The sequence below is a fragment of the Dromiciops gliroides genome, chromosome 3 (assembly GCF_019393635.1).
Source record: "Dromiciops gliroides isolate mDroGli1 chromosome 3, mDroGli1.pri, whole genome shotgun sequence".
Taxonomy (NCBI): Eukaryota; Metazoa; Chordata; class Mammalia; order Microbiotheria; family Microbiotheriidae; genus Dromiciops; species Dromiciops gliroides.
In genome coordinates, this window is record NC_057863.1 from 561,974,468 (window position 1) to 561,996,812 (window position 22,345).

At 42.2% G+C, this 22,345-nt stretch overlaps 1 protein-coding gene across 1 annotated transcript; it reads left to right on the forward strand.

The window, feature by feature from the left end:
- Positions 1 to 1,793: 1,793 nt before the first annotated feature.
- Positions 1,794 to 20,441, forward strand: PRSS23 (serine protease 23). The gene is made up of 2 exons (XM_043991313.1): positions 1,794 to 2,007; positions 16,545 to 20,441. The coding sequence occupies exons 1-2, from the start codon at positions 1,994 to 1,996 to the stop codon at positions 17,674 to 17,676; spliced, it is 1,146 nt and encodes a 381-aa protein (XP_043847248.1). The 5' UTR covers positions 1,794 to 1,993; the 3' UTR covers positions 17,677 to 20,441.
- Positions 20,442 to 22,345: the final 1,904 nt, after the last annotated feature.

Genomic DNA, 22,345 nt, shown 5'->3' on the forward strand with positions numbered 1-22,345 from the left:
TTCTAAGCCTTGGGCAGTGATTCCAAAAGGCAGCCAGAGGGATGAGATTGACAAATGTCCACACACTTCTCAGGCTGCATGTTTTGTGGTTGTCTTTTCTCCTTTGTGGTTGCCCTGGGTTTTCATCTTAGCCTGAGTTCATTTGGATAGGACTGTGTGGGAAAGGGAGTGAAGAGGTAGAAAGCATGATTGGTCCAAGCATGCTTACTCTGAAGTGACTAAAGAAAAATAGAGAGGGGAAGAACCTGGCATGAGTGCTGTAAGTGGGGATGGGGCACACAGGGGAGCTGCATTGATTATAAACTTCAACAACTTTGCAAGTTTGCCTAGGAGCCATGTGCTATTACTGCAGAAAAAACTTAACAGGGGCCCACTAGGTATTCCCTAGGCCTCTAGGGAATCAGTCAAAATAATGCAGGAGAATCCTGTTCTTCACTAAGCAGGAGGGGGGAAAAAAACACTCAAGATCAGCATAAAGGGCTCAGTTGAGGAATCTCCAACCAAACTAAGAGATCAGCAAAATTTTCAGTCTGGAAGGTGAAGTTAGATCCCATAGGAGCCACAGATGAAGAAATTGAGGCCCCCACAACAGACCAGATAATCAAAGTCAAACAAATGACAAGTGATAGAACAGGGACTTGAACCCAGGTCTTGTGCTTCCCAGGTAATTTAACAAATTCAAGAGACATTCATAACTACTTCCTTACCCCAAGAGGAGTGCCTGGCCAGGTACCTTGCTACTCAAACTGTCAGGAACTGGGATGGCTTAGTTTAGGATTGTCCAGAGCAAGATGTCAGGTTCCACATAAAATACAAATTTTAAGACTTGAATCCCAGCCTTTGAATGGAAACTTAGAATCTACAAAATTGATTGTCCATCTATTCGTCAGCATTTATTATGTGCCAAGCACAGTGCTCATCTCTGAGTATAGAAGGACAAAAATGTAAACGTTTCCTGCCTTCAAGAAGCTTACAAACTAATGAAGTTTAGTAAGACGACATGACAACACACATATAGCCGTAATATGAAATTATAACTGGGAAGTTCGTGCAAAGAGCAAGTAAAACTGTGTGTGAGGTCGAAGGGAGAACGGCGCTTACCTTTGGAGTTGGGCTTTAAGGGACCGCAGGAATTCCGTGGGGAGAGGGTGGTGGCAAGCAGAATTGTGGGATCTTTACATGCTGCCCTCCCAGCAGACTGTGAGCAATAAAGAGGGGGTGCAAAGTCAGCTTCATGTTGCAGGGGTGGGGGTAGGGGAGGCTCCCAGGAAATGTGCTTAGGTTGTTTTAAGTTTGGAGCACATTGGAGCGGGAAAGGCTTGGCGCTTAGTTCTCTCAAAAAATTGGGGGACGGGGTGTGCAGAGGAGTTGGGAGAAGTTTAGCAAAAGCAGGTGGCACCTGCAAGCCTTAAAGTAAAGCAAAACGTAGCCCTAGCTCCTCCAGCCACCCACGCAGACGCAACCTTAGGTCCGCCGTGCTGCGGTTGACTTCAGCCTTTCATCTAGGGGAGTCCTAGAGAGAAGGAAAGGGGAGGGGGGAAACGGTGAGGGAGAGGACGGGGAGGGGAGCGGAGGAGGGAGAAGGTGTGGAAGAGGGGGAAATTGGGGAAAGGGAAAAAACAAGAGAGAAGGAGGGGGGAGTGGAAGAAGGAGGAGGGGGAAGAGGAGGCGGAAAGAGGGCGAAAGAAGGGGGAGGGTGGGGAGGAGTAAAGAAGGGGAGGAGAAAAGAAGGGGGGAGGTGAAGGAGGAGGAGCCGGTGGAGGGAAGCCGGCGGACGCAGAGCTACCCCCTGCCCAGCACACACGAGCACACGCACACACACACACATATTACACACACACATATCACACAAACACACACGAGCGCGCGCGTCCTCACTGCCACTATCCTCCGGGAGGTGCAGAGATGGGAGCGACCCACTCGCTTCCAGTGCCCACACCTGTCTGAGCGCGCCTTACCGCCCGGACGCACGGAGCTGGGTCGGGGCGCGGGGATGCGAGGCACGGGGTGAGTACGCTTCTGGCCTCAGGGAGAAGGGAGGTAAGCTGCGGGCGGGTAAGGGGGCAGGCAGGCAGATCTGGACAACTGGGTTCTACTCCACTCTGCTCGCTCCTCGGGTTCCCCAGTCCAGCCCAATCCAGCCCAGCCCAGCCCGGAGCTTTGCCCTCCCTCGTTCCCAGCCCGAGTGAAGGGGGACCTGCCGCAAGGATTGTGCTTGGCTTGGGAAAGGCCATTGCCCCAGACCTGCTCCGGGGCCAGGCGGGGCGGGGCAGCTCCAGGGAGCCAGGGGGCCCACCGGCTGAGCTGCGGCTGGAAGCGGGACAAAGGAAGGGGGTGAGTGCCGCTTGACTGACTGACAGGCAGGCAGGCAGGCCGACAGACTGACGGACACACACACACAAACATGCAGCTGTCTGGAGACGAACTGGGAATCCTTCCCCATCACTGCCTCTGTGCGCCCTCCGAATCGCCCATGCCTGGAGGGGGTGGTAGGTAGGTCAAACTCTGGAGCTGCCACAGCTCCGGGAAGGTTACAAATGCAATATACAGTATCCCATTTCTCACCATTTAGTCAAAGAGGGGAAATTTCGCGGGCTTAATTTTGTTTGTTTGTTTGTTTGTTTTAGTACGGGTGAAGTAGAAACTTGTCCTGAACAGAGGCAGAATGGTCCAGTGGAAAGAGCCCTGGACTGGGTGGCAGGAAGGATATCTGAGATCCAGGCTTCTCTGCAGCTTACTGGTTATGTGACCTTGGACAAGACATCACACACACACACACACACACACACACACACACACACACACACAGCGCCTTGGTTTCCTCTTCTGTCAAACGGAGGAAAGAGCTTTGGAGATCTTCTCTGAAGCCCCTTTCACCTCAAACATTCTAGGATTCAATGAAATATGCAACAGGCTTTGAGAAATAATCCTGGGGATGATCGGTCTGTATGGGAGCCGAGAAAGACAGCTGACATTAGCGGGGCTCTATTGAGGTCAAGGTGTAAGTGGGAGAATACTTTCAAGAATACAGTTTTCCCTCTGATTTTGCTCCCTCTCTTGAGTTTGTGTGACTGTGTGTGTGCCTCCGTGCAAATGCTTATTTTTACAAAATGCTGCAGCTCTATGAGTGGAAATTAATGTTTAACTGTCAGGCATAGGATTGTGAACACACCCTAATAGAAGAAGAAAAGTTGAGGCTTTAGTTTCCTTCCTTTGGAGTTGAATTGACTATGCACAGCAGAGAACTGCATCAAGAACTCCTGTCAACATATTATCAACAGTTGCTGGAAGCGAAGAGTTTTTCTTTCGGCTGTAACCGGTTCTCATGGGCTGTTAACTTTTAAATAGAAAGCAGGGGAGCGAAGGGGAAGCAGTGGAGAGAGACTTTAAAAGAGCTGGACATCCCCCTGAAGTGCACTGCTTAGAAATACAAATAGGCTCTGGTCGATTATCTCCTGAGAAAGCAGCTGATAAAAATCATGTTTGTTTTATTTCCCTTTGGGTGACACCCATGAGACTTTAGAAAGTGCCTCCGCAGCTGGTGAAAAGTCTGCCTGCTCATAAAGGAGCAATGTTGATGTATGGGATTGTTGTACCCTGAGGTCCTAGAGCTCAAAAGTAACTCTGAGCCTTTAAATTCTTAAGGATTTAAGATTGGATAGGCCAATGTCAGATTAACCTTCATTTTGACTTGTAGGGAATAACTTTGAGGAAAGGAAAGAACTTGTATTTCTTTTTTCAGGTCAGACTCAACAGCAGCCAAAAATCTCACACTGTTCACATAGCTCTTATCAATTATATTTTTTTAGGGTAGCACTTGTGTACATTTATCCATGGGTACCAGGACTGACCTTCCCTTTACCTAGTATGTTTGAAGTGTAAGTTAAAAATAGAGTGTATTGGGGGGCGGGGGCGGGAGCGGGATGGAGGATTACCTAAAGCAAATTATCTGGGAGAGTGAACATATTTGTAAAAATTTTAGTTTCCTGACTGTAGAGACATTGTAATTTTAAAATTGTGTTGCATCTTCCATAAAGCCAAGTAACAGTAACAACTTGGTACAGTCTTTCATGGATTATGAAAACTTTTTTTTTCCTTCCCCCAACTCAGAAGCAACAGGACAACTATATATCTTGTTTTGGGAATACTTCACTGCTTATCCAGTTCAATTCTGAATATGAATGCATTTTGTCCTCCCTAGAATATGTGCCAAAATCCCCATTAGTGTGTGTGTCCAAGCAAGCTGCTGCTGCCGGAACCCAGTTGGCCACTAGTAGGTGTCAGGTTTTCTAGTTCATTGATTTTTGTATGCCCCAAGGATGAAAGGCTTCAGGCTGAGTTCACGCAAAAACTCCCTTTGACTCCTGGGAGACATTTTCTTGTGGTCTTACCTGTGAACAAGTTTTATAGTCTCTAGTTTTTTCATATCAGCTTGGTGCTCAGACTTGAGCCATCCACTGGGCCTCATCTTTGGCACAGATGAAGGATGACCTTGTTTAACCATTCAGTCATCCATTAGAATTCTGTATTTTCCTCTGCAAGACTTTCTGCTATTTTTTTTAGTGAGGCAATTGGGGTTAAGTGACTTGCCCAGGGCCACACAGCTGGTTAAGTATTAAGTATCTGAGGCCAGATTTGAACTCAGGTACTCTTGACTCCAGGGCCAGTGCTCTATCCACTGCACCATCTAGCTGCCCCTACTCTTAAACCACTAGGTGGTTGGGTCTGCTTTCCTTTAACACATTCTCTGATTTAGGAAAATGAGAGTAAACCTCTCTCCCCACTTTTGTTCATTTCAGGTATTTGTTTTTGGAACTTGTCTGCTTTTTAACTCATCTATGTCCCTGGCCTCAGACCCCATGGAAAAAACGTTCTTCATCTTTCCAAACTATAACCGCAACATTTGTCCTTACAGAATTTCACACCGTTTCTTTCAGTAACGACTGTTTTTACAGTGGTTACAGCACATTATAAGGTACACAATTAGAAAACTCTTACTTAGCATTAAATTTTCTCTCCAATACTTGTTTGCCATAGGAATGAGGCTAATTCATTTCCCCCAAGTACTTGGCACGGAAGAAGTCTGTATTGTGGCAGCCAGGTTTGTTCTGAAAAGTTACTGAGAGAGTATGATTACTGAGACAGGAGGGAATATTCCCAGCTGATATTCCCCAAACATTCTTATAGTTATTAGCCTAATTTATCCCTACTGTAGAATGACACTGTATACCGGCCAAGAGACAGGGCAAGTCTCTTAACCTCTGTGTGCCTTAGGCAATTCCCTAAGATGAATTTATGAAGTCATAGAGAATTGCACTAAGTGGAAGAAGTTTCCCAATCTTCAGAAATCCCAGGTCCTCCTCGAAAGCAGGTATAAAAGGGACAGAATTGTGTAGAATAATTGCTGGCTCTAAAATCCGAGGCTCTAGGTTCAAAGACTGTGTGTGTATGACCTTGGACACTTACCCTCTCTAGACCTCAGTTTCCCCATCTATGCAATGAGGGACTCTAATGTCCCTTCCACCTCTAAATCTATGATTCCGACTGTTACACATGTAAAATGAGTCAGATTTATAAGGCTAGGAAAGTAAAATGTTCTGTAGTACAGGCTGTTGCACTAAGAAAATATTTGCTTAGCCAAATTTTCCATCTTGCTTCTCCTTTGTCATTATAGATAAAGAGCCGTATGAAAGTACTTGGTGAGAAACACTGGAGTGTGTATGTATATATATCAAGTAACTACTTCTGGCAAAGTCTTAGACTTGGAAATGAAACCACACAGACCACAGTTTTCTCCATGAAAACTCAGATAGATTGGTCATAAGATTAGGAAATTGCCATTCTTTCTATAAAGCCTGTTTTCCTTTGCTATAAGATGATTCATTCAGAAGCATCTCTTTAGTCTCTCTCATTTGCTTTAACCCATGAATGGCCACTTTGATGCTGGAATCAGATATAAGTTATTAACAATCCTGTTTAAAGCTTATTTTATATCAGCGTAAACTTTTATAAGTGGAAAAGTAGGTCTACCTAGGGTTAATTAAAATGGAAATAATGGTCATTTGTCCTCTGGTGACTTATCTAGGAGGAGTGGGATGAGAATGCATTTTTTAAAGCTTTCTGACAGTAGTAACCATGGACAAGTCACTTAACCTCTGTGCTGGGACACTAAGACTCAAAATTGTAGAGAAGGTAGAGAGAGTGCATTGGTAAAGAGAATTTCCCCACCTGGTGATCTTGCTTATATCTGTGAGATCACAGGTCCAGTCTCTGTTCGCGTCCCTTTTAGCTTCTTACTCAATCAACAAATCTTAAAAGTACCTGCTCCATTCCAAGCCTAAGGAGACAAATGCAAAAGTGAGACAATTCTCGCCTTCCAAAAGCTTATATTTGACTCAGAAGATCCAATTGATCCTCTTAGAGCCAGAAAATATAGGTACAAAATAAATAAAAACGGATGGGTGTAGGGAGGAGGATGGGTCACCAACAACTGGGTTTGATCTGAGTCTCAGTTTCCTTTTCTCTAAAATGATGAGTGATAATTCTGCCAGTACTTACTTGATGGGGTTCTGTGAGGAGAGAGCTTTGTCATCTGTAAGGCAGCCTTTATGTGTGAGCTATTACTATTGTAACAATAATCGATGTATGAGTACCTGAAGGAAAGCAAATACACAGAGCTAGAAGGGGCCTTAGGGGCCACCTAGAACAACTTTCTCATTTCACATATGACGAAACTAAAACCCCAAGCCAAGCTTCTGATTAATTGAAAGGTCATGAAAGATAAGTAAGTGGCAAAGCCAGAATTCAGACCTGGGTCCTCTAACTTCAGATTGGGCCCTCTTTCCAGTGCACATCTCCGTGTGTGTGTCTGTCTGTGTGTGTGTGTCTGTGTTAGTCACAATGAGTGTCAGTGGGTTACAAGAGGTTTTGGGGGCAGGGAGGCATCAGTTTAGGGAAACCCTAGAGGAGACAGATAAATTATTTTCCTTCAAATATATTTTCTTAGGCATCTCTAAACCTAAACTCCACCTCCTTCCCTTCACATTCCTGAAAACTGCCCTCTGCTGGATGAAATCTGCAGGTTTCCTGGACAAATTGAGGAAGCCAGATCACCCGTAGTGATGGATCTGTTAACAATGTAAACTTTCCTTTTCCCTGCTGCCTCCACCCTCCATAATCCTGCTGAGTTAGTGCTGAGTAAACTGTCCGAGGCTGCAAAGGGCAAGACAGACTATGTTTGTAAACAAAATTACTATGTAACGAACCAGGAGCATGGAGATCAAGGACAAAGCTGACCCTCATGATGTGCTAGGGTACTTCTGAGTGGTTTGTTGGGAGATGAAATTAATAGTCCACATAGAACTTGAATGGCTATTAATACCAGCTTTTTAAAAATCCCTCAAAATCCAGATAACTTGTAGGGGAGGGAAGGCTGCTAAGAAAATTAATAGTGTAAATATTGGACAGAAAAAAATTTTAAATAAAAAAAATATTGGACAGAAAAATCTGGCCTTTGACCAGTTGAAAACCCATCTTTGGGACTGATAACATTCTGTCTTAGCTTTGAGGAACTACTTGGGTCATTTAAGAAGTCAGATGAATAGAGAGGGGACTTTGGAGCCAGAGAAGCTTTCAGTTCAATCCTGACTCCTACACATACTAACAGTGTGACTATGGACAAATTGTTTCACCTCTCTGTTGTCCCGGCAAGTTTCCCAAACTATAAATTATGGGGGGATTAGTTAGTCTGTATCAGTGGAGCAAATTTCCATATTAAGAGTTTGGAGGGGGGGGCGCGGCTAGGTGGCACAGTGGATAAAGCACCGGCCCTGGATTCAGGAGGACCTGAGTTCAAATCCATCCTCAGACACTTGACACTTACTAGCTGTGTGACCCTGGGTAAGTCACTTAACCCCCACTGCCCTGCCAAAAAAAAAAAAGAGTTTATGGGGAGAGACAAAGTAACAAAACACACACACGCACAGGCATACACACACACCCCAAAGAAAAAAACCCTTCATCTGAACTCAAATTTTTAATCTGTAAGGGTTGTCAGAGTATCTAGTCCAACTCCCTTATTTTACAAATGAGGAAACTGAGTTCCAAAGGCAAGTCAACTTATCCATAGTCTCATGGATAACAAATGGTAAAATCAGTACTAGAAGCCAAATCACTGGGTAGAAAAGCTGTCTAAAATGGGGGAAATGCAGTTTAATCATATTCAGATTCATATGGTGACTAGAACTAGTGAAAAGTGTGTTGCCATAGTGTTTTGACAAGAAATCAGTCCAATCTGCTAGAGCAGCTGTATTAGAATGAGGTATAATAAATTTATAAATTTATAGATTTCTAGTTAATTTCTTACCTATAAATGGGGGCTTATAATGTATATGAGGGGCAGCTAGGGGGCACAGTGGATAGAGCACTGGCCCTTAAATCCAGCTTCAGACACTTACTAGCTGTGTGATTCTGGGCAAGTCACTTAACTCTGATTGCCCCCCCCCCAAAAAAAAAAGTACATGGAAATAATTGGCCTTCAAAAAGATTTAATGTTCTCTTTGTTCACTATCTATTTATTTTCTTAGCAGCCCTTTTTTCACTGCCAGGACAAAGGTGAACATCAACCGAGTTTCTGATTAATTCAATAATCATATATTTCAAATTAATTTCTTCTGTATTCATGACCCTCACTTTGAGAAGGATTTTTATAGTATCTGAATTATAGTTAACCAAAAAACAATGGAAAGTTGCCTTGTGGGTCTAAGTATGTATGCTGCACCATATTATCAGTGATGCCTTACACACAAGAAGAGGTATAAAAGACATCTTTAGGGACTTGTGTGACATGAAGGGGAAGTGAATTGGTCAGATAGCAAGAGTCAAGGATGAGGCCTGTGTGCATGACAGTATCCATGGTAGAAGGCCTCCAGCATATTGGAGAGCTCCTCTTTTGATAAATTTCTATATAGACACAGATAAAACTGCTAGTTTTCTCCCTCCCAGACTACCTTATATTTAACTGCTTTGTATCTATTTGCATTTAATCCATATGTACATGTAACATGTATATAGGTTGTATCAGTAGAACAAGCTTATAGGGTCTGCATACTCATCAGGTACTAGTTACATACATGCACATATGTATACACATACATACCTCTTGACTGTTGGAATTTAAGATCCTTGAATGTAGGAATTCTTTCATTCTTCATATTATATCTCCATTGGCTAACACATAGTGGGTGCTTAATCAATGTTTTTGATGGATTGAATGGTTGAATAACACAGGATGAGATGCTAACAATTAATAGACATTGGAGCAGCTAGGTGACGCAGTGGATAGAGCACTGGCCCTGGATTCAGGAGGACCTGAGTTCAAATCTGGCCTCAGACACTTAATACTTATTAGCTGTGTGACCCTAAGCAAGTCACTTAATCCCAATTGCCTCACAAAAAAAATCCAATTAATAGACATTTATTAAGACTTTAAGATATTGGAGAAGCAGTTGGGTCCATTGACAATAGTGTTAGATTCTGGGTTAATGGGTCTGGATTTGAATCCTGCATCATCTACTTATAAACTCTGTGACCTTCAGCAAATCATTTCAGTTTCCTCTGTAAAATGAGGGGATTGGACTAGATGACATAAAGTCCCTTCCAGCTCCAAAGCTATGACTCTAGGATCCTTTCTGTTAGGAACTGGTGCTTGTCATCATTGTTTGTCCTTGGTTCTTTAAAGAGGACCATGCCACCAGGGTGATGTCATGACTTGCACTGAATTGGATTTAAGTGAGAGAGGGCTGTGCAAGGTCACCGGCCTCACTCTCTCCTCCAGAGTCATGTGGGTCCTGTGGCAAAATATACATCAGAATGAGGGGAGATGGCCCCAGATGTTTGAGGCAATTGGGGTTAAATGACTTGCCCAGAGTCACACAGCTAGTATCTGGGGTGAGATTTGAACTCAGGTCCTCCCAGCTTCAGGGTCAGTACTACCCTAGGAACTGGTGCTACAAAGACAAATGTGAGAAAGGCACTGCCCTCAAGGAGCACATATTCTACTGGGGTAATATACCATGTTCCTAGATAATTATAAAATATATATGAAACAAATACAAGGTGAGTGTAATCTATATGAGTTCTTATCTCACACACATAGAAAGATCATAGATTCACTGAAGTATAATTAATCAGATTATAATCAATACAATTGTAATTAATCAGTGTGAGATTACATCCTTTACACAAGATTATGGAGTTAAAATTAAAGGTGGAATAGTGAAAAGAACTCTGGGCTTCTTAGAAGCCCCAAGTTGGAGTTCTCTCTTTCACTAGTTGTATGATATTGTACACGTCACTTGACCTCTCTTTTCCCTCAGTTTCTTGCACTACCTTCATGACAAAGCTATAAGGGAAAGTGCTTTGTAATCTGTAAAGCACTCTGTATACATAAAATCATTGTTATTATAAACTAGTTTTTGGCGACCGTAGCAACTGGGTGATGCAGTGGATAGAGAACACTGGGTCTAATAGTCAGGAAGACCTAAGTTCAAATATGGCCTCAGACATTTAACTAGCTATGTGACGCTGGGCAAGTCACTTAACCCTGTTGGCCTCAGTTTCCTTATCTGTAAAGTGAGCTGGAGAAGGAAATAGTAAACCACTTTAGTATATTGGTCAAGAAACCCCCTAATTGGATAACAGAGTCAGATAAGACTGAACAACAGCAAAAGTTTTTGGCATGGGGTTTTTCAAGCATCTTCCCAATTCAACCTAAAGTTGGTGGACTTTTTTTTGACATTTTAAAAAGTTCCAAGGTAAAACTGGATATGATGGGGGAAATTTCCATAAAACAGAGACCTAATTTATCCTTTTCAGTCTTGGTAAATTTTAGATTTATTTGACATTGGATACAATTTGAACATATGAGAAAAAAAACATGTTTATGTTTTTTATTCAGGCTCTCTATAACATAGAAAGAAAACACAAAGCAGTGGAAAGAACCCTAGATTTGCAGTCTAAGGACTAAATTCAAATCCCAGCTCTGCTATTTAAAATCTGTGTGACCTTGAGCAAGCTACCTAACCTCTCTGGCCCTCAGTTTCCTCATTTATAAAATGAAAAGTTTACCTAGAGCAAGCTAGCTCTAGTTCTAAAGCTTGTGATCTTAGACAACTGCGTTTGGAGTCATGGAAGACCTACATCCATATTTGCCCTCAGATATTTACTAATTGTATAACTTTTTACAAATCACTTGACCTGTTTGTTTCAGTTTACTCAGTTGTAAAATGAGGATAATAATAGCATCTACCTCCCAGAGTTGTTATGAGGATCAAATATGATCATATTTGTAAAGTACTTTAGCCCAGTGCCTGGAATATAGCAAATCATATAAATGTTAGTTATTATTCTTATATATTAATTCACACTATTTTACAACCTCACCCCTCTCCCTCATCCCTCCTTGAGCTGAACCATTGCCAATTGTTTTGACCCTTGTCTTGCCACTGGACTCTGGAGGAGAGAGTGAGGCTGATGATGACTCTGCTCAGTTCTGCCTCACTTAAATCCAATTTACTTTCAAGTCAAGACATCACTCTTGTGGTGTCATTGGTCCTCTTCAAGAATGAAGGATTGGGGCAGCTAGGTGGTGCGGTGGATAAAGCACCGGCCCTGGATTCAGGAAGACCTGAGTTTAAATCTGGCCTTAGACACTTGACACTTACTAGCTATGTGACCCTGAGCAAGTCACTTAACCCTCATTGCCCTGGGGGGAAAAAGGAAACTAAAAAGAATGAAGGATGAACAATAATCCCTCCTTGAATGTTGGATCATTTATACAGCATCTACGATGGACTGGATACTGTGCTAGATACTGGGAATACAAAGACAAAAAGGAATTTATCTTTAAGGAATTTAAAATTTAGCCAGGGAAGACAACATGTGTGTGTATGTATGGATGGATATTTGTTTGTGTAGATGTGTATACATATATATGCATACATGCATGTATGTAAAATAGATACAAGGTAATGGAGGATGGGGAGAAAAACATCAGCTGAGAAAGAAGCATTTAAGATGAGTTTTGGAGGAAACTTGAGATTCTAAAAGGTAGAAGTGAGGAAGTAGGAAATTCTGGAAATTCCACATGTAATAAGGCTAAACATTTGATTTGGGGCAAGATTTTGAAGAACTTTAAATGTTAAACAAAAGTGTGTATTTGATCCTGTAAGTAATAGGGAGCCAATGTAGTTTAGTGAATAAGTGAGTGGAAAATGACTTGGGTAGTTTTACAGATCGAGTATTAGATTAAGGAGAGCCAGGAGGCATGGAGATCAATTAAGAGTATATTTCAATTATCCTAAGAAGTCATGAGGACAATTAACTTGGGATAGTGGCTATATGAGAAAGGGACATATAAGAGAGATAGATAGTAATATTATATAACATTTACATAGTGCTTACCATGTGCTAGGTACGTTGTTAAATGTAGGTACTATTATTATCCCCATTTGACAAATGAGGAAAATGAGGCAAACAGGTTAAGTGGCTTGCCCAGAGTCACACAGCTAGAAAGTATCTGAGGCCAGATTTGAACTGAAGGATTCTGCTTCTCCTTCTCCTTCTCCTTCTCCTTCTCCTTCTTCTTCTTCTTCTTCTTCTCCTTCTTCTTCGTGAGGCAATTGGGGTTAAGTGACTTGCCCAGTGTCAAGTGTCTGAGACCGGATTTGAACTCAGGTCCTCCTGACTCCAGGGCCAGTGCTCTATCCACTGTGCCACCTAGCTTCCCCTGAAGAAGGCTTCTTGACTTTAGACCTGGAGTTCTGTCCACTATACCACCTAACTGCACTAAGTAGAAGTAGAAATGATGAAATTTGAGAAGTGATTGAATATGTGTGGTGAGTAAATCTAAGAAGCCAAGGATGACAGTGAGGTTGAAAATGTGGGTAACTGGAAGAATGGTGGTGTCATCAAAGTAATAAAAATGGTTGATAGGTTTACAGGCAAATGGGAGCTATCCTTTGCATGTATAGTTTGAAATGTTCAGGAGCCAGTTGAAGTTACAGCCCTGGGTCTCAGAAGAAACTTGTTTAGGAGATACAGATCTGGGGCTCATTGGTACAGACATATTTGTTCAACCTATGGGGGCTGAGAAGGTCACCAAGAGAGAAAATGGAGAGAGAAGATCAGAGCCCAGGACAGTCTTGGTGTATGCCCACAATTAAGGGATGCAATATTGGGGGGGGGTGATCCAGCCAAGGAGACTAAAAAGGAGTAATCACCAAGGTAGAAGAACCAAAAGAGGAGAGAGTATCCCAGAAAACAAAGTGGACATCAGGTTCAAATGCTTTAGAGACAGTGAGGAGGAGGAGGAGGATTGAGAAAATGCCAGCAACTTTGGCATTCATGAGATCATTGGTCACTGTAGCTGGTCAAGAATGAAGTTCCATGGGAAATGCTTACTCCCACAATCCCCTGCAGATGGAATCTGAACAAATGGACTATTTACAATTCTCTTTCTCTACACCATACCCCTCATCATTGAGGCATTTATTCCATGATAATTCTCCTTCCTCCTAATTCTCCTTCCCACAGAGAAGCAGATATAGTCATCAAAACTGTTCAGAAACCCTAAGGCAAGGGTCCCTAACCAATGAATCTCAAAGCTTAACCCGGTAGAACTACAGACCTGTTAATGTCATCACAGGCTATTTTGTCATCATCCCTCTTGGCCATGTCCCCTCTCACGGTTTTCCAGGAGTCCCTGCAGAGAGGAACTTCCAGGGGGAGCATTTAGAGAATTCTTCCACAGGCAAGAGTCCATCTGAAGGGGCTTTATTATCTTTGTTACCTCATCTTGCCCCCTACCCACCCGTCCTGAGCACCTAAATAAGAATGAGATAGAAAGAAACTGAGGCAAAGAAGAAATCCAGACATGGGACACTGGGAAAATTGGAACTGGGAATGGGAGAATACTTTCAGCATGGAAGAGGTAGTACCCCTCAGTGTGGCCTTGAAAAGGGAGCCTCCAGGGTTCTCTAACTCACATATCAGGATTTACCACAAAGCTCAACTTAAAAACATTCCTGGCTGTTGCTGTTGCTGTTGCTTCTGCAACAGCCTCTTACAATTATTCAATCAACCAGCATGTAATGATAATAATAGTTAACATTTTTATAAAGCACCTACTATGTGCCAAGCACAGTGCTAAGCGCTTTACAAATATTATCTAATTTTATCCTCACAACAATCTTGGAAGGCAAGAATTTTTATTATCTCCATTTTGCAGAGGAGGAAACTGAGGCAAACAGAGGTCACTTGACCTAGTAAGTGTCTGACCTGGCATTTAGTCACAGGTCTTCCTGACTCCAGGCCCAGAGCTCAATCCACTTCATCACCTAGCTACCCTTATTAAGCATCTATGCATTAGAGATACAAAGACAAAAAGAAGCAGTTCCTGCCCCCAAGGAGTTTACAATCTAGCCAGGAAAACCATATGTGTTTATACATATATATGTACACACATAATATGTATACATACTGTATATTGTATACATGTCTACATGATTTAGGTATGAGGGGAGGAGAGCTGAGGTTGTAGATAAAGAAAAGCTTCCTACAGAAAATGCTACTTGAACTAAATCTGAAAGGAAATAAAGGATTCCCAGAGTAGAAAGGAAGGGGAAAGAATATTCTAGTCATGGAGTGATCATCATTTTAAAGGCATGGAGGTGGAATTTCATTGGATTCCCAGAAGGATTGAGATAAGGAAGAGCTGCCTTTCAGGTACAGGCTCCTTACAATATGGTTGGGAATCCATTTTCTAGGTGAAGGCAAAAGACATTTATTTCATGGAGGAAGGAGGATGAACAATAAAGAGAAACAAGATCTTGGAGTTTAGCGTTGATAGGGACCTTAAAAATAATCTAGGACAATTTACCTTATTCCACATATGTGAAAACTGAGACCCAGAGATGTTGTTATTAGTCTAAGTTCACACAGTGGTGGAACCTGGAGTCAGGCCCAGAGCCCTCCCCTTAGTTACCAATCCAATGATCTTTCTACTATTCCCCAAGCTCATTTCTCTCTTGGCCCTCCTCAACTACTCTGTCCTCCATGATGCTTTCCCTGAGCCACATCCTTCCCACTCCCCAAGGTAGAAGTGATCTTGCTCTCCTCATAGTTCTCATAGTACAGTGACTGGGTTTTTTCCATTTCCAGAGGGATGCTCTCCCTCAAATCCCAGTTACTTGTGTGCTTTTCCTTTTCCCATTACATTAAATGATAAGGTCTCTGAATAGAGTCATTTTGTATTGATTTTTATACCCCTAATGCCTGGCCCAGCGCTTGACCACAGTATATGCTTTTCATATTTGTTGAACAAATGAACTGCATTGCCTTGAAAAATTGAGAGAAGACCTTGAATCCAGTACAAGGAAGCCTCTCTGACAGAATTAATTATGTGAGAGTTGAGACAAGAGCCACAATTCACTAAGGGGTTAAAGGATGTTTTCAGGGAGCCCTGCTGCAGCAAGTCATTAACAGCATCTGAAACAGACCCACATGTACAAAAATATTTATAGCTGCTCTTTACGTGGTAGCAAGGAATTGGAAGTTGAGGGGGTGCCCATCAATTGGGGAATGGCTGGACAAGTTGTGGTATATGAATACAATGGAATACTATTGTGCTGTAAGAAATGATGAGCAGGAAGAGTTCAGAGAAACCTGGAGGGTCTTACGTGAGCTGATGATGAGTGAGATGAGCAGAACCAGAAGAACATTGTACACAGTATCATCAACATTGAGTGTTGACCTACTGTGATGGACTATATTCTTCTCACCAATGCAATGGTACAGAAGAGTTCCAGGGAACTCATGATAGAAGAGGATCTCCAAATCCAAGAAAAAAAAAGAAAGAAAGAACTGTGGAGTATAGATGCTGATTGAACCATATTATTTCTTTTGTTTTGGGTGCTGTTGTTTTTTTTTTTCTATTTTGAGGTTTTGCATCACTGCTCTGATTCTTTCTCTTGTAACAGGATTAATGCAGAAATAGGATTAATGTTATTATGTGTATATATATGTGTGTGTATATATATATCTATATGTATATGTATAGATATATATAGATATAACCTATATCAGATTACCTGCTGTCTAGGGGAGGGGGGAGGGAGGGGAGGGAGGGAGGGAGAAAAATCTGAAATTGTAAAGCATGTATAAACAAAAGTTGAGAACTATCTTTACATGTAACGGAAAAAATAAAATATCTCATAATGTAAAAAAAAAAAAAAAAGCATCTGAAACAGAGAAAGGAAGAAGCTTCCATTTCAACTTGGGCAACCAGCCCTATGAATGTTTCTAAGGTCAAGTCCTTGCATTGTTAAGTGACAGCATTATCTAAGGCCTGCTGTCTGCACCCTGATTTCAGAGTAGGGATTTTTTTTAAAAGGCTTTATAAATAATGTAAAGCATGTTGCCTGGTTCTTTAAGTAATGAATGAACTTACTTGCCCCACTAACCTCCCTTTTTGTCTGTCTCCACAGAGCAGTGCTCAGCACGGCCATCATGCCAACACTCTTCCTCTTCCTCCTTTGTGCCATCAAGGAGGTAATCCCTTACAGTGCTCACTGGAAGCCTACTTGGCCAGCTTACCGAGTCCCCATCATCCTTCCCCAGTCCATCCACAGTTTAGACAAGCCAGAGTTTGTGGCTGAAGCCAAGTTGGAAGTGTCATCTTCCTGTGGGCCCCAGTGCCACAAGGTTTCACCTCTGCCAACATATGAAGAAGTCAAGCAGTACTTGTCTTATGAAACTCTGTATGCCAATGGCAGCCGCACAGAGACGGAGGTTGGCATTTATGTCCAGCGAAGTGAGACAGAGTCCAGGGGCCGGTCTCGGATGAAGAGGCAAATTTATGGTTATGACAGCAGGTTCAGCATCTTTGGAAAGGACTTCTTGCTGAACTATCCATTTTCAACATCTGTGAAGCTCTCAACTGGCTGCACTGGAACCCTGGTAGCCGAGAAACATGTCCTCACTGCTGCCCACTGCGTCCATGATGGCAAAACCTATGTGAAGGGGGCCCAGAAACTTCGGGTGGGTTTCCTGAGGCCCAAGGTGAAAGAGAACGGTCGGGTCTCTAATGTCTCCAACTCCGCCATCCCTGACAAGATGAAATTTCAATGGATTCGGGTAAAACGCACCCATGTTCCCAAGGGTTGGATCAAAGGAAATGCCAATGACATTGGGATGGATTATGACTATGCTCTTTTAGAGCTCAAAAAACCCCATAAGAGAAAATTCATGAAGATTGGGGTGAGCCCTCCTGCTAAGCATCTGCCTGGGGGCCGGATCCATTTCTCTGGCTATGACAATGACCGCCCAGGAAATCTAGTGTACCGCTTCTGTGATGTCAAAGATGAGACATATGACCTCCTCTACCAGCAGTGTGATGCCCAGCCTGGGGCTAGTGGGTCAGGAGTGTATGTGAGGATGTGGAAGAGACAGCAGCAGAAATGGGAGCGCAAAATTATTGGGATCTTTTCAGGACACCAGTGGGTGGACATGAACGGCTCACCACAGGACTTCAATGTGGCTGTTCGCATCACGCCCCTTAAATACGCACAGATTTGTTATTGGATTAAAGGAAACTACGTGGATTGTAGGGAAGGGTGAGAAGAATGTTTCTCCCCACCAGCACTTAATGGTCTTTATTGTACTTATTTTAGAAAAGGCTAAATTTTGGCGAGAGAGAGAGAGAGAGAGAGAGAGAGAGAGAGAGAGAGAGAGAGCGCAAGCGTATGAGTGTGTATGAGTGTGTGTATGTGTGTGTGTGTATGCATGGGTATGGCCGACTATGTGGTGTCTGTGTGGATATCTATGTATATGTGTACATGTGTATGCCTAGAGAGGGTATTATAGTGTTTCTCTTAAATCCCTAAAATTACAAGATGACTGGCTTTACTTTTTAAAAACTAATTTGTTTATCACATCATGGTGAGCAATTCAAAGACATATCTTTTGATAGAAATAAAGGCATAGGGTTGTTTTGGGTTTTTTGTTCATGTGCTAAATTAATCTTGAAGTTATCCAAGGACCTTTGGGTTTGATCCACCTAGACTTTTGTTAGATTGTATTAAACACATCGTACACAGGAGATTCATGCAAGTGTGTATCCCTACTTTATGTGGTTGGAAGTATGATAGGTCCAGTTCCCTGATGGTACCAGTTCATTCTCAGCCTCCCTAATGAGTGCAAGGACTAGAGGGGAATGTAGTGATGGTATGTTGAACTTGAGGCATTCTTTTTGTTAGTCCTTAGAGGAATGAAAAGGCAAAAAAAGTTTATATGCAGTATTTATACATACATTCAAATATAATTTAATGGAAAATAGGATCATAGAATCATAGATTTAGAGATGGAAGGAGCCTCAAAAGTCATCTGCTATTTTTTCCTCACCTCTCATTTTACAAGTGAGGAAGAAGATTAAGCAATTTGCCCAAATTCATACAAGGGATGCTTGTCTTAGGCAAGATTTGAACCCAGATCCTCTCTCAGTCTTCTCTTTAGTTTAGAACTAGTTCCTTCCCAAATACCATACCAGCCTAGGATATGGCTTTGCCCGTCATCCAGTTACCCCAGAGCAGGCAAAGGTGTATCTGTACCACTTCGTTCAATTCTTGCTACTTAACTGGTTTTTAATTAGAACAACTCCTCAGTGGCAATGGACCTAGCATATTTAGCATAAGCTACCATTGATTTCCAGTTGATCGTCACTAGGCACAAGAAGAAATTGCTGACTCTTTCCATCCACAATCCCCTTCCCTACCAAGATTATCATCCAGAATTTATCGTCTCTTTTGATTAGAATAATCTGAAGTTAATTCAATGCCAGTAAACAATGGGAGTGGTGCTAGACAGACATTGTAGTCAAAATAACACCTTATTTGAGGATGAGCAAATTGACTCTGAACAGAAATGATCCTTCTTAGATATGTTTCTGTGCTTTATAGGGACTGTATTTGCTTAACTTGTCCACACATTGTTTCTTCACTTTCCTAACGTTTATAGTGAAAACCCTTGGATGGCACATTTAAAAAGTACACACAGTAGGACTTTTAATCTAGTTTTAAAAGGGTCTCTTTAAGAGGCAGCTAGGTGGCATAGTGGATAAAGCACTGGCCTTGGATTCAGGAGGACCTGAGTTCAAATCCAGCCTCAGACACTTGACACTTAACTAGCTGCGTGACCCTGTGCAAGTCCCTTAACCCTCATTGCCCTGCAAAAAAAAAAAAAGTCTCTTTTACCCAAGGTGTCTTGGGACATGGACTATATCAGATACATCAGTTTTTGTTGTTGTTTTTTAATAAGGGAATCCAAGGTGGATCAGGTAAATGCAATGACTAATGCTTTAAAATATGATTAATCATTATATGTAATTGAGAGACTGATTTGTTCTCTATTTACTTATTTTGGCTCTCAGCTGCCACAGCTACCACGTGAGCATTTCATGAATGTATGGCAGTGAAGAAAGAAAAATTTAAGGAATTAAAGGCCAATAGTCCTTCTACTTGCCCTTCAGGGTGTCATTCCAATGTGTTTTATTGTTACTTACTTGTGAGCACATTCAAATACAGCACTATTGTTACAGTCATTCTCCATATTCCTTTTTCTTTCTTTTCCCTCCTTCCTTCTTTCCTTCCTTTTTTTTCTTTCTTTTTTGGAAGCCAAATCTCTCATCAATAACTAAACCAACAGGCACACACCCTGTGCCTACCAAAGACCCTGAAAATTCCAGTGAAGCAATACTTTCTCCAGTTAGGTTGCCAGAGACATAGTTGGTGCAGCAAAGAGTAGCATGGCTGCCAGACCTGCTGGGGCTCCCACACAATTCTAAGCTTAAGTCCCTGTCTGTGTTACTGAGGATGCCTTTGCACCTGCTCAGGAAGACATGCCACATCCAGCCTAACACTAATGTTATAGCGAGGGTCTCCTTCTATGAAATGACATATTCATTAATTTTATCTTCTTGCAAAGTGGAAACCTCTCTCAACCAATATAAGAAGTAAAAAATAATAATCAACTTTTAGGGTGCAGTGAATTTACTGTGAAATGGGGGTACTCAGGAGATAGTGTGATATAGAAGGAAATGTCGGACTTGGAGCCAGAGGACATCTCAGCTGCTTGTGTGACCTTGGACAAATCACTTAACCTGTCTAGGGTTTAGTTTCTTCCTCTGTAAGTGAAGGGAGTTAGATTAGAAGGCTTTTGAGGTCCATTTCAGCTCTAAATCTATGAGCCTACAACCGTACTGTGGTGGTTAATATAACTAAGTCATAGGGGGCAGTTAGGTGGCGCAGTAGATGAAACACTGGCCCTGGATTCAGGAGGACCTGAGTTCAAATCCAGCCTCAGATATTTGACACTTACTAGCTGTGTGACCCTGGGTAAGTCACTTAGCCCTCATTTCCCCACAAATATATATGCATATATGTGTGTGTGTGTGTGTGTATTTTTTCATTGACAATAAAAAAGCATATGGCTGTACCTATCCTTTAAGGGGAGAGGAGTGGTGCCCTCCACTCAATGATATTCTTACATTTTGTCATACCCTTCACATACCAGTGACTCAACTCCTGAAAATACTCATCCAAACCCCATTCCACACCACCTACCATGCAATTCCTCATTCCCATCCCCCTCAGTTTTCCTACCCCAAAGTGTCATCTTAACTCCACCTAACCCTTCCACTGTGCCCTCTGAGATGCTTGTTTCATAGGCAACAAATTTCCCTTACTCTTAAATATAGTCCTTTCCTACTCCTTCCATCTATAAGCTCTTACTGACACTTGGCTTCCCTTACCACATAGCCTGCTTGGCCACTCTTTCCAGTGACCAAATACCTTTACTTTTCCAGTACCTTTACACATTCTCCTCAGCTCATTGGTCAAGACAGTGGGGTTGGAATACTCCTTGCTTCTCATTGCCACTTCTAGGTTCTTCCCCTTCCTCCATTACCCAGTAACTTCTCTTTCTTTGAGGTTCATGTTATTCATATCTACCACCCAATCAAAATCCTGGTGGTTGTTGTCTATACACCCTCCACCCCCCAACAGGTCACTCCCTTCCTTCCTCAATGCATGGCTTATAATTTTTCTTTCCAACTCCTGCTGTCATACTAGGAGACTTCAGAATACATATTGATTCTCCCTCTAATACACTAACCACTCAGTTCCTCAATCTACTTATCTCCCAAGAGCTACTCCTTTATTCTACCTCAGCCACACACAAAGATGGTCATACCCTTGATCTTGCCATCACCCATAAACACACCACCGCCATATTCAAGAATTCTTAAATTCCCTCATCCAACCTTAATCTATTGGTTTTTCACTTCCCCCCTCTGTCTTCTCCTTCCTCTGCCTTCCTGTATGTAACCCTTCTCTTGATCTGCACCATGACCTCTAATCCTTGGACCCCTCAATTCTCTCCTAGGATATGTCCCCTGCACTAGCCACTCTCTCCTCTTCTCCCCATCTTGACTCATTGGTGAACCAATTCAAATCTATACTATCCTCTTCTCTTGAATCCCTACTCCCTTTATAACTGATTACAGTCAGCTGAGCCTCAGCCTTGGATCACTCTCACCATTCATCACCTTCACTTCTACACACATGCTGCTGAAGAAAGACGGTGGAAATCTCACAACTGTTCTGACTGTGTTCACTACAAATTTGTTTCATAACCTCAACTGGGCCCTCACTGCTGCTAGGAAATACTACTATATCTCTCTAATCAACTCACTATTCCACTCTCCACAATGGATTTTCCAAACCTTTTCATCCCTCCTCAAACCTCCCATCCCTTCCACTCCTTGGCACTCTCAACTGAGAACCTTGCTTCATATTTTACAGGGGAAAAAATTGAGGCCATTCACCAGGAACTCCCTTTTCTCCCCTCTTCTTTATCTCATAATGAAGGTGCCTTTTGCCACATTCTCGTCTACCCATTTCACATAATGAAGTGACATTACTCCTTACCAAGGCTAACCCCTTTATTTGTTGAAGTGATCCCATTCCATCCCATCTCCTCCAACAGATTGCCCCCTCTATCATCCCTACTCTTTCACTTATTTACTTATTTATTCATTTATTTGATTGTTTTTTTAATTTTTTATCTATTCATTCATCCATCCATTTATTTATTTTTGCAGGGCAATTAGGGTTAAGTGACTTGCCCAGGGTCAGACAACTAGGAAGTATCAATCTTTCATTTATTTTCAATCTTTCCCTGTCTCTTGGCTCATTTCCTACTGCCTACAAACATGCCCATGTCTCCTCCATCC